Raw genomic sequence first — 14953 nt, 5'->3', positions numbered from 1 at the left:
TGCAAGGCTACATAATGGTGAAGAATGCTCTTCAATGATGACAATATGTACAAGTATTTAAAAAAGGGCCATGATCAAAAAGGAAAAACGAAAATATCAAGTTTAAAACTTAACACAGCTACTTAGAAACTCACCAAAAATTCCGAGGAGATCTTGGATGCTCTGTTTTATCTGAACCATCGGTAATATTGTTATGTTTTGGTGGTTGGGTCCTTGAGGATATGTGGTTTCAATCACACCATGCAGTTCTTCGGTGTCCCAATAGCTTTGTAGCAGCTCAAGATCCTATTGTAATTCAATACCTGATCCTCTAAATATGACTAAAATTAGTATTCGCTGTAACTCGTAGGAGCAGTTGTCTTGTAAAGATGGTCTGCTAGGAGGCCTACAAATGATTTAAGATGCAAATACTAAATGCAAAGATTACTTATCTAAAGCAGAAAAAATTGTTTTCCTGATATTATTTTTAAATAATATAGGAAGACTCTTTAATTCTCATGAGACCTGTGTCCATTCAATAGTTTAAATACCTATAGAGACATAAATTCAGCACAGATTAAATGAAAACTCAATGAAATCTTTGCTTGTACAATCTATACAATACAAATATTAAAATAAAATATACTGACAAATTGGATGAGCTATCCAAAAAGGACACCAATAAAAAAGTTGTTCATAATGCCTTACAGTATAGTACAATTGAAAATGGAGGAAAAATTAACCACTTAAAACATTGACACCCACCTGCATTAGAAACATCCAAAACCAGGAAGGAGCACACATACTGATTACATCCAAATACATGGATCTGACTTCTTAATTTTGCGTATTTTACGAAAGAGTTGCATAACTGAAACATCAGCATTTTCAACTACCGGTATTCAAAGACTGAATTAAGTTTATAGTGCAAAAACTAGGGGATAATTTCTTCATTATCTCCATTTCGTCTCGACTGGTGGTTTCAAAAGTACTGTTTTGGACGTTTAAATATACGGACGAAATACTAAGATAACAGATTTTGAGAAATATATAAGTAGATAATGGATAATAGTTGGGTGCTTAGCACCACTTTCAGAACTATGGTCTTGGTCATGGTGGACCGTTTTTGTCGACTGCATATTGTTTATCGTATAATACAATGTAGTAAATAATACACCGTACTGTTTCAAAGACTTTTGGTTTCTAGATGCTGTCTTAGACAAGTCTGACAACTCGAGTATAAGTGACAGTGTATTGATCTCTACGAGTACCACAACAGGAAGGTTGGGATTGATTTTATATCATAAATTAAGGTACTTACCTGACATATGTACTTTAGGATTTCAATCTCGTTGGTATTAGACTCGACCGGAAGTTCAAAACGCGCGGGAACCAGATGTTATGCTACATCCGGTTTCCCATGAACTTATCAGTTTTCTTTCTCGGCGGCTTGAAAGATAGTCGTGTATTACGTGCTCGTAATTTCTGCCGTTTGAGATGGCAGAAGAAAATAGAAACGGAGATATTTCTCCGGTGGAAGAAGATACTTTGGAAGAGTCCTCTCGTGAAGGGCAGAAGCCACCTTCATCTTCGTCGGTAGTTACGAAGAAAAAGAGGAAGTCGAGGTCCAAGTATTCGGAGTTAGAAGATAAGTGGAACACAAAGTTCGGAAACTTAAATAGTAAGTTAGATAGCATGTTTGACTTGTTAAAGGGTGAACTAACAGCTAGACATGTACAGACAAGTACCGCAAATGGTGACAATATAAATACGTCTGATAATTCACTGTCACAAAGACAGTCCAGTTCAACTTCAAGTCTGTCACAAAGACAGACGAGTAAAAGTCAGTCACAAAGACCGACACTTAGGTCTAGAGATTCAGATAATGAATCAGCTGATGATCGTGATGATGTAATGTCTTTGCAACCAGGTCAAAACGAAGTTTTGGGTTCAGGGACAGAGTCTGACAATGAAGGCTCTAATGATGAACAGTTGTCAAGTAAGGCAAAGAAATGTTTATTTGATATTTTTGGTGAGGATGCCATTGCCAAGAAAACAGAGAAAAAAATTGGCATTACAATGGATGATTCTCAAAAAGAGGTTCTAATGGGTCACTGGCGTGCACTCAAACCTAATTTAGTATCAGCATTTGCTGAAGAAACTAAAGAACTATTTCCTGTTGATGAGGAAACAGAAAAATTCCTTCAGGTACCAACTTTAGATGATTTCATTGGAAATTGTTTAGTTAAAAGACATGGCAGTAAAGCATCTTTTTCTAAAGGAAAAAATTTATGCTCCCAACCTTACAAAATGCTTGAGAAAATAGCATATAGAGGACAGCAAGCAAGTTTCATGGGTATTGTCATTTGCATGTATATGCAACAGAGTCTTGGTAATTTATTAGAATTATTATCTGATGAGACGCCTAACATTGATAAAGCTATTCAACAAGTAAGGGACATTTTTGCTATGTCCACGAAAGAGTTGGATCAAGCTGGTAGAGCAGGTGCGTTTCACCATATTTTGAGACGTCAAATGTGTATGACTGATACATCCATGTTTCTACTTCATGATTCTAGAGACATTTCAGATTTGCCTCTGACTGGAGAAGGTGTTTTTGGGGATAACTTAGTTTCTGCTTTAAAAGCTAGAAAAGACAAAGATAAAACTCTTGATGATTTGTTGCCTGATATTTTCCCAAAAGACAGGAAAAGGAAAACACCTTCAACAGAGGATTCTAGTAAAGCTAAAAAGGCTAAAATAGAGAAATCAGATCAAAACAAAGACAAGTCATCTGAGAATTTTCGTATCCCAAAACTGTCTGCCAACACAGGACCTAGAAAGTTCACCAAAAAGACAGAGGATGGAAAATTCTCCAAACCAGATACTGGTTACAAGAAGACTCCCTTTCCGGCTAGAGGAGGGAAGTCCTTTAGAAAATGACAAGGTGAGAATAGTGTTGTTTCCGGAGATACCAGTAGGTGGTCGTCTTTTTCATTTTCTTCCAAAATGGGAAGAAATTACAAAGGACAAATGGGTTTTGGCTATAATTCAAAATGGTTACAAACTGGAATTTTTACAAAAACCTCCGTTTTTAGGAATCAAAAAGACATTTGTAAATGTCACAAATTTGGAAATTCTAAAACAAGAAGTAAAAAGTTTATTAGAAAAAGACGCTGTAGAAATTGTGCAAAAAACACATGTTCAGACAGGTTTCTACAGCACACTTTTCTTAGTAGAAAAGAAAAACGGAAAATTAAGACCCGTAATAAATTTACGACCACTGAACCAGTATCTCAAGAAACAACACTTCAAAATGGATACAATGACCAAGGTTTTAAATTTAGTCAAGAAAGGAGACTGGGCTTGTTCTCTCGATTTACAAGATGCTTATTTACATGTACCAATCTTTCCAAAACATCGAAAATATCTAAGGTTTGCAATAGACGAAACAGTGTATCAATTCAAAGTACTATGTTTCGGTCCAACAAGCTCACCTCGGGTATTTACAAAGATAGTTTCAGTTGTAGCAGCACATCTGAGAAAACTAGGTATAAGATTAGCAGTGTACCTAGACGATTGGCTTTTAGTCGATCAACAAAAATCCGCACTTGTAAAAAATCGAGACACAACCATCAGTCTCCTTACTTCTCTAGGTTTTATAATAAACACAGAAAAGTCAGAATTAATTCCTACTCAAACAATAACATACATAGGAGGACTATTCAGACTAGATCTAGGACTAGTGTATCCAACTCCAGAGAGAATCAAAAACTTAAAAATAACAATTATTCAGTTAATGAGGGGTCAAATAACAGCAAGACATTATTTGAAACTACTGGGCATAATAGCATCCTGCCTAGAATTGATTCCCAACAGTCGTTTGTTCATGAGACCAATTCAAATGCACTTGTTACAAGTTTGGAGACCCTCCAAAATGAGTCTGGAATATCAAATTCCTTGTACACAAGAGCTGAAAGCTCATCTAGCATGGTGGTTGTGCCAAGCAAACACTATGAAAGGGCGGTCTCTATATCAAGGGTCAACAAGTGTAACAATCACAACAGATGCCTCGATGACAGGTTGGGGGGGTCATTTAGGGACTCAAACTGTTCAGGGTCTGTGGTCAACAAATCAATTGAGATTGCTCAAACACATAAACAATCTGGAGTTGGAAGCAGTATTTCTAACAGTCAAACATTTCCTGCCTGTTTTGAAAAACAAACATGTACTAATTCGGTCAGACAATACAACGGTAGTACAGTACATAAACAAACAGGGGGGAACAAAATCGATTCAGCTTTGCAGTCAGACATGGAATCTCTGGAATATGGTTTTGAGACACAAAATTGTAATCAAAGCAGCCCATATTGCGGGGGTAAAAAATGTTCTAGCAGATCAACTGAGCAGGATCAAAGTAAGACCAACAGAATGGTCTCTGAACAAGGCGGTGATAAACAAGATTTTCTTGGAATGGGGATCACCAACAATAGATCTGTTTGCCTCGGCTCAGAATCACAAGTGTCCAGTGTTTTGTGCTTGGGATCAAGATCCAACAGCACTGACACAGGATGCCCTAGCAATCGGATGGGACAGGATGTTTGCTTATGCTTACCCTCCTCTATCCTTAATTCCGAAAGTGTTACAACACATGATAGATTATCAATGCGAGATGATTCTAATAGCACCTTTTTGGCCAAAACAATGGTGGTATCCACAGTTACTACAACTGTTGATAGCACAACCCCTACTATTACCTCAATGGGAAAATCTGCTAGAACAAGGTCAGGGAAGATTAAAAATAGTTCATCCAAATCCAGAGATATTCAACCTGACTGCATGGCGAATATCGACAAACAATTTAAAGCAAAAGGCTTTTCAGAAAACACTAGAAAATTATTATCTGCCTCATGGAGATCTGGTACACACAAAGACTACAAATGTAAATTTAGACAATTCAGTAGCTGGTGTAATCAATGGAAAATTGATCCATATGTTGCAACTTTAGAAGAGTGTGCAAATTTTTTAGCATCTTTATTTGATAAGGGGTTAAAGTATAGAACAATTGCAGGATACCGATCAATGTTATCCTCTGTGTTGCCTCCTGTTGATAAGACACCAGTAGGACAACATCCTTACATTATCAGACTTTTAAGAGGGGTGTTTAACAGTAGACCACCTGAGCGCAAATTGCTGCCAGAATGGGATTTACCACTTGTTTTGGACATGTTCAAGAAACCTCCTTTTACTCCGATGAGATTAGCTAGCCTTAAGCATCTTACATGGAAAACTGCCTTTTTAATAGCTATTACAACTTTTCGAAGGTGTAGTGACTTACAAGCTTTAAAACTAGGCGAAGGCTCTGTCAATATTCAAGAAAAAGGAGTTACTTTTTTGAGACATGGTTTAGCTAAACAAGATAGAGCTTATCATGACAATTCAAAAATTTTCATACCAGCTTTTCCAGAGAACAAATTATTAGATCCAAAAAGAACTCTTTACATGTATCTGAAAAGAACAGATGAACTGAGACAAAATGGGGAAAAACAAGAATTTAAATTGTTTTTATCAATTAACAAGCCTCATAAACCAGTAACAGCTCAAACAATATCACATTGGATAGTGAAAACTATCAAGATGGCTTACAAGCAGAATAAAAAGCAAATAGGCAAAGTAAGAGGTCATTCAACTAGGTCAATAGGACCATCATGGGCCCTTTTTAAGGGAGTTAGTATGAAAAATGTGTTGGATAGTGCAGATTGGGCAAAATCCACAACATTTACTAAGTTCTATTTAAAAGATGTTAATGTAAATTTTTTAAATTTGTAGGATGAAGAATGAGTTCTTCCTCGGCGAGTCGCTGAGGGAGAGTGTATATATGTTTTTCGTTATGTGGGAATGGTGGTGGATTTTAAATGCACATAGATGACAGTTTGCCTGAGTGTTTAAAAACACAGGTTTTTAACGGCCAATCTGTATGATCAGATGTTTTTCAACGTTGTTGAAATAAATATAAACTACGGAACTACATAGTAAGTGTACGTATTTCCATGTATAATAAGTTGTATATACTAGAGTTTATAGTTTGTGATTTATGGGAAGAAGAAGTATTTTAAGAAAACTTTTTGTCAAAACTTCCTGCTACAAATTATTGCTTTGTAATCAATAGAAATCCTAAAGTACATATGTCAGGTAAGTACCTTAATTTATGATATAAAATTCAAAAATTTGAACTCAAATTCAAATTTTATGAATAAATTATACTTACCTGACATATGTACTACCCACCCTTCCTCCCCAGGAAGTTTTTAAGTTTTCTTAACGGGGTCTTTCAAGCCGCCGTGAGAAAACTGATAAGTTCATGGGAAACCGGATGTAGCATAACATCTGGTTCCCGCGCGTTTTGAACTTCCGGTCGAGTCTAATACCAACGAGATTGAAATCCTAAAGTACATATGTCAGGTAAGTATAATTTATTCATAAAATTTGAATTTGAGTTCAAATTTTTGAATTTTTTGTGATGTTCGCTTAACATTAAAAGGAAGCTTAGGATTTGATTTTGGGTTGTGGCCCAAACTGATCGGGAATAAGCGGCCAAAAGAAGAGACAAAATGTAGAATTTCATGTTTCCAGACAAAAACTTCAGTATAAGTTATAGATTTCTATGAAAATGTACTTCAAGGTTCCACACCGAAAAGGACGTTTCAAATTGTGTGTTGCATGGAGAAATGATTGCCCTAGAACCTTTTAGGAAAGAGGGGCCAACATAATACTTTGTTTAAATTGTCTTTTTCTTGACCAATTTCAACAGGGTTAACTAAAATTTTTTGGGTGGTGAATTAGGGGGGTGAGGGTCCCGGGCCTCCCTTTTCGTGGGAAAATTTGGTTGATTATATATGGAATCACTGGAGCAGCAACCCCCTTATGAATAGATCCGCCACTGAATATTGAAATCTTTGCATTCTTTGAAAAAAAATCAGATTTTGAATATTGGATCATCGTCCGTCCGTCCGTCCGTCTGTCTGTCCCACTTCAGGTTAAAATTTTTGGTTGAGGTAGTTTTTGATACAGTGAGTTGAATTCCAATCTACTTGAAACTTAGTATACATATTCTTTGTGATATGAACTTTTAATTTTAATGCCAAATTCTAGTTCAGACCCAAATTTCATGGTCCACTGAACATTGAAAATGATAGTACGATTGGGTCACCCGTGTACTACGGACACATTCTTGTTGAAGGAGACTTTGTATACATATTTTTTTTTTTGAACTTCATGATAGTTTTAATTCTTGGTGTTCTTGAGTATGTATATGCATTTGCTGTGTCAAATATCTAATCGAAATCCTAATTCAGAGCTGTATCATGCTGGAGTGTAGTGCCTCGCCTGTCCCATGTTCAACTTAATGCTGCGCTCTAAGGAGCATTTTATTATTGGTTTAGGAAACAAGAGTATCTGGATAGAGAGAACCATGACCTTCCGTAGAACAAGACTGCAATCACAGAAATGACTCGCCTTCTTTCCTTTTGTGTTGATATTGTCATAGATATAAAACTGTACTGCAAGTATCACATTAACTTAACATGATGCAAGAAAATGAGGTCAAGGTCAGATAAACCAAACCGGAAATACATATACACCTTACAATCATTCATTACACCAATATAGATGACCTATTCTTTATAGTTTAAAAGAAACAAAGGTCAAGGTCAGATTAACCATGCCAGATAGACATGTACATCCCACAATCAATATTGGCATCAGTTATACATACTGCATGTAGTATCTGTTGGAAACAAACTTAACATTGACCAATGAATCACGAAATTTGCGTTCAAGGTCATGATACCTGCCTAACATACATATATACACCTTACAATCATTCCATACAAAAAAAGATATTTGACCAATTGGTTTATATAGTTGGTTTTTTTTTAATCGGACCAAATAACAAACACTGAGATGAACCATGAAAATGAGGTAAAGGTAATAGAAAACACTGCCAGACTGACATACACATGGTAAAATATTTCCATACACTCAATATCGAAAAAACTTATCATATGACCTTGTTCACTTATTCATGAAATGAGGTCGAGGTCAGATGAAATCTGGATACCTTTGTCTTGAGTGTGGGCGCCCACTGACATCGGTAACACCAATATTATTCTGTAAGTGTTCGTCTCAAATCGGCAACTAGCTGTAGTTCAACGGTTATTTTTTGGTTCTGTCAGTCATTTATTCGGTTTCTCGTTTATTGTTTTGACAAAAAATCAGTGCGTTGTGTTTTTCTTCTTTTGAGTTGTGTCACATTTTGTCATGCCTGTTCCTTAATTATGGCGCTTGCTCATTGTCGAAGCACGTGCGATGACCTTTAATATATTTTAGGTAGAAAATACGTAACACAGCACTACACGTCTTTGTAAAAATAATCACGTTATAATATTAGAAAATAATAGTAAGCTTCTCAATGAACTTATTTTTTTGTGAAACTCCTATAATCCAATAAAATGTATACGATATTTTAAAAATTTCGTGAGAGGATCAAAATATTTTGTCATTTTTTTTATGAAAATTAACTTCCGTGAGGATCTGAATGGGGTTGCTCTAATCTTCAAAAAATAAGTTTAGTCTTTAAAAGTGATTTTTTACGCATTATTCTCTAATTTTTTCGCCAGTTTTCTTTAATCTTTAAAAAAAAAAAAAGAGTAAATAACATTCTTTTAAATGAATGAGAACGGTGTAGTGATTTCCAATCAAAAGCAAGGCTTTCATTTGTTTCTCAACAATGACGTGTTGATGTGTATTGTTCTGCATGATTAAAGTGCTAGTTCCTTGAAGTAACAAGTCCAAGTTCTCATCAGTTCTTTCTAGTGATTTTGACTACATATATGAAGAGACCAAATGACACAGAAACAGAACAAAAGGTCACTGTACGGCATTCAAAAATGAGCAAAAGCCAACCGTTTGCATATATATATAGTCAGCTATAAACAGGGGGCGGATTCATGTTTTTTGACAGAGGGCAAGATTGTAACTAGGCATCTTATTTTAGTGAGGCAAACTAATTGAGCCGAGCGAAGCGAGGCGAAAATTTTTTTTAGGGTATGAAACGAATGGTGCAAAATCCTGCATTCTAGGCATTTTTAGAGAGTTTAATATTTAATTTAATGTTTTGAATTTGGACACTTTTTATATAAATTTTTCATATTTTAAGACTTTTAATAACACCGAATTTTTAACAACTTTATTTAAATTTATATCTGTAAGATAATCATCCAAATATCACTGATTTGAGTCTGCTGCCAGAACATAGAACAAACATCGATTCAGTAGAGTTTTCCAAATTTTCAGTTTTCCGGTTCAGTAAAATCATTTCAGAATCATAATTTGGTCTGCTGATATCATTATCGCCATGAACAGGGAGCATGGCAAGACCGCACAATCTATCGCCACTCATGCATGCTCTTTTCCAAGTTTTCAATTGTTTCAGGGCAGTCTGTGTTTCTAAAGGTAGCACATCATCATCAACACAATGATCAAACGTCTACTCCTTCAGCAATTCGGTAGTAACAGTTTTGTTGGCAAATAGGAATTAAGCTTTCCTGTAAGCACCATCATACAGTAGCAGTTACAAAATATTAAACTCGCTTTTATGCTGACAAAGAGTAGACAAACTAGGGATAGAATGAGATAAGATACATGTATATGATTCTATCTATAGAGTACGTATATATGATATGGGTACAGGGCAATTGGAATGGAGTTTTTGACGTTTGTACATGTGTTTCCGTAATTTCAAATTATTTCTGGAAATAGTTGGTGGTAGTTTAGTTCCAGAATCTATAAATTTAGGGGTTAGGCCGGTTTTGGGGTGTCCGATTCCGAAAGCCCGAATATAAAGAAACGAATTTCCGTAGTCCCGAATAAGTAAAGACAAAATCCAGTGTTAAAGGTTCTACCATTCCTCAATAATAACAAATTGGAATATGGGAGATTCTTCTAATTTTTAGGGTTATAGAGATATGGATAAAAACTAATCCATACATTCATGTTTCATATTATTTATATTTCATTTATCTGTAAAGAGAAAGATTAAAGTTCGTGAAATGAATACGCAGACAGGACTGCCCCCTTTCGAAGACCAGTACTTGATTTGTCAGTCTACTTATCGTTTTTGGATTGTTCTAATGATGTTATATGCAATACTCAGATTTACTAGAATTATTCCTTCTTTACAGTCAGTGTCGCTTTTCCTTTTTCTGCAAGAGCCTGTTTGTAACTAAAGATTCATGATGATTATCGTTACTGGGTTAATGTAATCGAGAAACATCACCTGTTGATATGCTGAGTTATATCCAGGAAGAATAGTTTTAAAGGAATGATGAAAAGTTATAGAAATTAAGGTTGAGACAGAACAACAAATGACTATTAGATTTATATTTAAGAATTGAATGCTTCTTTTTGTAAATTTATTGGGTGGTAAAAGCGTTGACCGAAGTACATTTTGTATGAAGCGCGGAAGCGCTTCATTCTAAAAATGTACGCACGGTCAACGCTTTTACAACCCTATGAAGTTTCAAAAAGAAGTATTCAATACTTATAATTACATTTTTTTAGCTAAAATCATGAAAACGCGATTTTTATCCAGTTTTATATAATGCACCTGTGCACTTTTTTGTGGGACCTCGTGTCATCATGCATGCTAAATGTTATTGTCTGATGCAATTGTTTACGGAATAACATGTTAGCCAATCAGAATAACGTATTATAATGAAACTTACATCTAATGTAATTATATATGTATAAAAAAAATAATCGGTCTCGAAATTTTAGTGAGGCAACTGCCTCACTTGCCTCAAGGGTAGTTACGACCTTGGTATTGAATCCACGTCCAATATCCTTTTATTTAATACAAGTTTGTAGTCTTCAATAATACTGTATAACGGGAAAAGAAACAGTGATCCGCGGTATAACCACATTTTAGAACATACTCACCCATTCCCGTCCAATGAAACATCAGGGTTGCGTTCAACATCGTAGCACTGCATTGCTACATAGGGCTACGTAGATTTTGACTGCTTAACGTGTATTGTCCGTTTGACTTCTATAAATCTTCAAAAAATAATTCTTAAAATTTCATTTTTAAAAATAAATATTTGTTTTCTTCATGTATGTTAATGTATGATATAGACGAACTCAGACTATAAATATGATAATTTTAAACCTATAATTAAAAAAGTTACTCATTAGGTCTCTATGTTACTTCAATTTATTTTAATATAAACTACTCAATGGAGTACGTATGAGTAGTGTAACAGCCTTCCATTCAAAACAAAAACATAAGACATGTGCTCTAAACCTGTTTCATTGTATCATGTGACTTTACTCATTTAAGTAACTCTGGTCATTAAAATAAATTGAAGTAACACAGAGACCTAATGAGTAACTTTTTTGATTATAGGTTTAAAATTATGATATTAATAGTCAGAGTTCGTATATATCATACATTAACATACATGAGGAAAAAAAATATTTATCTTTAAAAATGAATTTTTAAGAATTATATTTTGAAGATTTATAGAAGTCAAACGGACTAATTTTTTTTTTATTGCTAGGCTAGCTTTCTAAAAAGATCCGGATAGCAGCCAGGCTAGCTATATACACGTTCAGTAGTCACTGCGTTACCCTATGTAACTGCTACGATATTGAACGCAACCTAGTATTTCCCCCTCTTTGTAGTTAATGAGTAAGACTCACTTTCTCTCGGAAAATAAAATTTCAGTACACTAACAAGACTATAAATAGAGAATTAAATCTATAAAAATCAGTTTAAATATAGACACGGTTACCTTTATTGGTATTATGTTCTAGAAAGACATTTAAACATTCATAATTGGTATTCGCCATTTTGGAACTAGACACACGTTTAAAAGGTATCTGTATTTATATAATATACACATTAATCTACTTTTAATAGATTATTGATTCTCCTTATTTTCCACGCGGTCACCTTACCAAACTATTCAATACACTACTTTTAGATTCATTATGGTCGTGTGCTCGAGTACAGGGGTTATATATGAGTTCACTTGCCAACCAAATACATTGAAATAGATTTAGCAGCTTTTCCATTAGCCGATGTGACACTATGCTGAATTAAAGGTTGGCTCTGAAATATCGTACACTGTCAGTGTGACCTATGACGTTAACATTACGACCCAGTGAATCGATGTAGCACAAAGCAGGATCAATCCATTTTCAAATTGTAAACATGTATTGTCCTTTATTTCCAAATGCAACTTTGTCCATAACATAATTTACATTTGTAATTAATGTATGTCATGTATCTGGCTCATGATACAAATACCTTTTATGAAAAATATTTTTAATAATAAAAAAACGATCACCAGTGGCAGATCCCGAATTTTTTTTAAGAGGTAGCCCATGCATTGACAGCCTAAGAGACATGCTTCAGTGATTTCGTCAACCATTTCCCCACAAATTGGGTGCGAGCTCTAAAGGACTCCCAATAAATTCAACTCTGACCACCATTTTATGCATGGTTGAGGATTTAACAGGGTAAACATAATTAGATTAAAAAATATTTCTTGCACATAATTTCGCAGTTAAATATTGTCACGAATTGTTCGTACTTCATAGTGAACATGGCGAATTTCATTAAATTGGAGGCAATTATCTCTCGTAACAATGTCTCGTATTGAAATCCAGAATATGGTATGTGATATTTGCTGCTGGACTTGAAACATCCATGAATTTTAACCTAATCCTCATTTCAATCGGTGCAATGAATGTGCATACGAAATCGTTTTATGACCTAATGTATAGGCAGAATAGTGACAGTATAAGACCTTATTGTCCGTTCCGTCTGAAAAAATTTTCATAGTATTAAAAATGTCCATTGCTATGAAATTGTGTCTCATAGTGGACAGAAAATTAACAACAACAATTATGAAGACAATACAATAATTTCTAACAGTTGATACTAAACTGTGTGCTCCAAGGGAAAGCTATATTTTCAATGGACAGTATTTACTTTGAAAAAATGTTCGGCGGATATTTATGACACTGAGACAGCAACCCAACGACGAAGATTATCGAAAATTCAAATAGATCTGATAGGCATTATCAACTCTTAAAATGACAGGTGTTATACAATATGTAAAGCTCTAAATGATAGTCTAATACTTACACTTAAAAGTACAATGTAGTAGAGCCAAAGAATGGTACACTTGAACAATATTATCTTATTTCTATACTGTTTATAATATACTACGAAAGAAAATACTAATCAAAACTGAATTGGGCTCAAGTAAATGAAACAACATATCAAACAGAAAGGCACCCTGCTCGATAAAACGATAGACAACAGAAATTAAAACATTTCTTAAATAATTTCTATACAGCTACAATCTAATGAAAATATATAGAACTCTGATTTCATCCGTATGAAATTAGAGTTCTATATTTTAATTAGATTGTATATAGTTCACGTTGTGAAATATAATTATCAAACTACAAAAATGTTTGCATAATAATGACATGTGCAGTCTTAAAACTCTTATTTAAGATAAACACTTTTGTTTTTTAGTGAGGAAATATAATGGATTCAAATGGGTTGATGTACAGGGGTTTGCTGCTACTTCTGAAACTTATTTTAGCCTTTTTCGCTGTTTTAGCGCTGTGCTATATTTTTATTATCGGTAAGTGCACCCAGTCATAGAAGATATGCAAGGCAAATTATAATGTAAGACTATTGTAACAGTCACACAATGACATGAAGTTGAGGAGTTTCGGAATACGATACAACGAGGTATCAACCAAACAACACCAAAAACACTTAAAAATCTAAAAGTAATCAGAAGATCTTTGAGCTAAGGATGGTCAATCTTTCGTACAGAAAAAAATCTATTTTAGGTTAAGACAAACTATGTCACAAATATGTTGAACTACATTTGGATCTTGAATATGCACCATCTTAAAAACAATTAAAAACCTAGAGTTATCAAAGATTGATTTGATCAAAGCACTGATGTTCATCCTATATGATTAAATTGTTAATAAATATTATATTTGCATTAATAAAGCAATCATATACGATGGTGTGTATTTTTTTTTTGTACTTTTGAATTATGATAGTTATAAGTTTGAAATATGTCTAATAGAATCAATCATAATTGACTGAATATTGGAGGGAACTTATATTAAAATGCGTTAGTGTGTGTGTGTGTTTTTAATTTATTTAATACTAGTACAATTATTACAAAGAGAAGCAAGAGGAAGAGGTCATTATGACGTTTTTATCTGGAAGTATTTAAGAAGATATAAAACTATCGCCAACACGTTTCATGCAGTGCTCATGTTTCAATCTGTTTTCTTTGCAGTGACCAGAAAATGATGAAAATGACTGAACTATAGAAAAGCAAAGACTACAATCAATGTGATAACTACAATACCGTGCTTGCTACCGGAGATTCGCGTAGAGTGCAGAAAAAAAACACTGAAACAATTGTTACATGATAATATATGCTACAGCAAACAACTTGTTTAGATACTCTTTGTTTGAGTCAGGTGAAATAAATTGTTCTTGGAAATATTTCTTTTGTATTTATAGTATTAGCTCATTTCTGATTTTGCACCACTACAATATATTCTTCATTGGCGGATCCAGGGAACCCCCCTTTTTTGCCGATCAATGCATTTCAATGAGGACATATAGCTGGAACCCCTCCCCCTTTTTTTGGGTTGGGAACCCCCTTTTAAAAATGGCTGGATCCGCGCCTGTTCTTAAGTAACGCATTATACATTTATATAAACTGCAGTGAATCATAGCTTCTTGCCAAATCATGATTTATATCAACTGAGAGATGTACATAAGACATATGCAATTGCTGTTTAAGTTTCCTACATAAAGATATCGAAAATTCACTATTGGAAAATTTAGTTAACCTCT

At 34.4% G+C, this 14953-nt stretch overlaps 1 protein-coding gene and 1 long non-coding RNA gene across 2 annotated transcripts; both read left to right on the top strand.

Moving 5' to 3' along the window:
• Window positions 1-1287: 1287 nt before the first annotated feature.
• LOC134701415 (uncharacterized) lies at window positions 1288-6047 on the top strand. The gene is made up of 2 exons (XM_063562563.1): window positions 1288-2926; window positions 5809-6047. The coding sequence occupies exon 1, from the start codon at window positions 1477-1479 to the stop codon at window positions 2920-2922; it is 1446 nt and encodes a 481-aa protein (XP_063418633.1). The 5' UTR covers window positions 1288-1476; the 3' UTR covers window positions 2923-2926; window positions 5809-6047.
• Window positions 6048-11780: 5733 nt separating this feature from the next.
• On the top strand, window positions 11781-14594 carry LOC134701486 (uncharacterized). Its single transcript, XR_010104131.1, has 3 exons — window positions 11781-11915; window positions 13592-13703; window positions 14385-14594. It is a non-coding gene; the product is annotated as an uncharacterized LOC134701486 (long non-coding RNA).
• The last annotated feature ends 359 nt before the right edge of the window (window positions 14595-14953 follow it).

Source organism: Mytilus trossulus, unplaced genomic scaffold (assembly GCF_036588685.1).
Source record: "Mytilus trossulus isolate FHL-02 unplaced genomic scaffold, PNRI_Mtr1.1.1.hap1 h1tg000244l__unscaffolded, whole genome shotgun sequence".
Taxonomy (NCBI): domain Eukaryota; kingdom Metazoa; phylum Mollusca; class Bivalvia; order Mytilida; family Mytilidae; genus Mytilus; species Mytilus trossulus.
The sequence above is the reverse complement of the archived record's forward strand: the minus strand, read 5'-3'. Positions and strand labels throughout refer to the sequence as shown.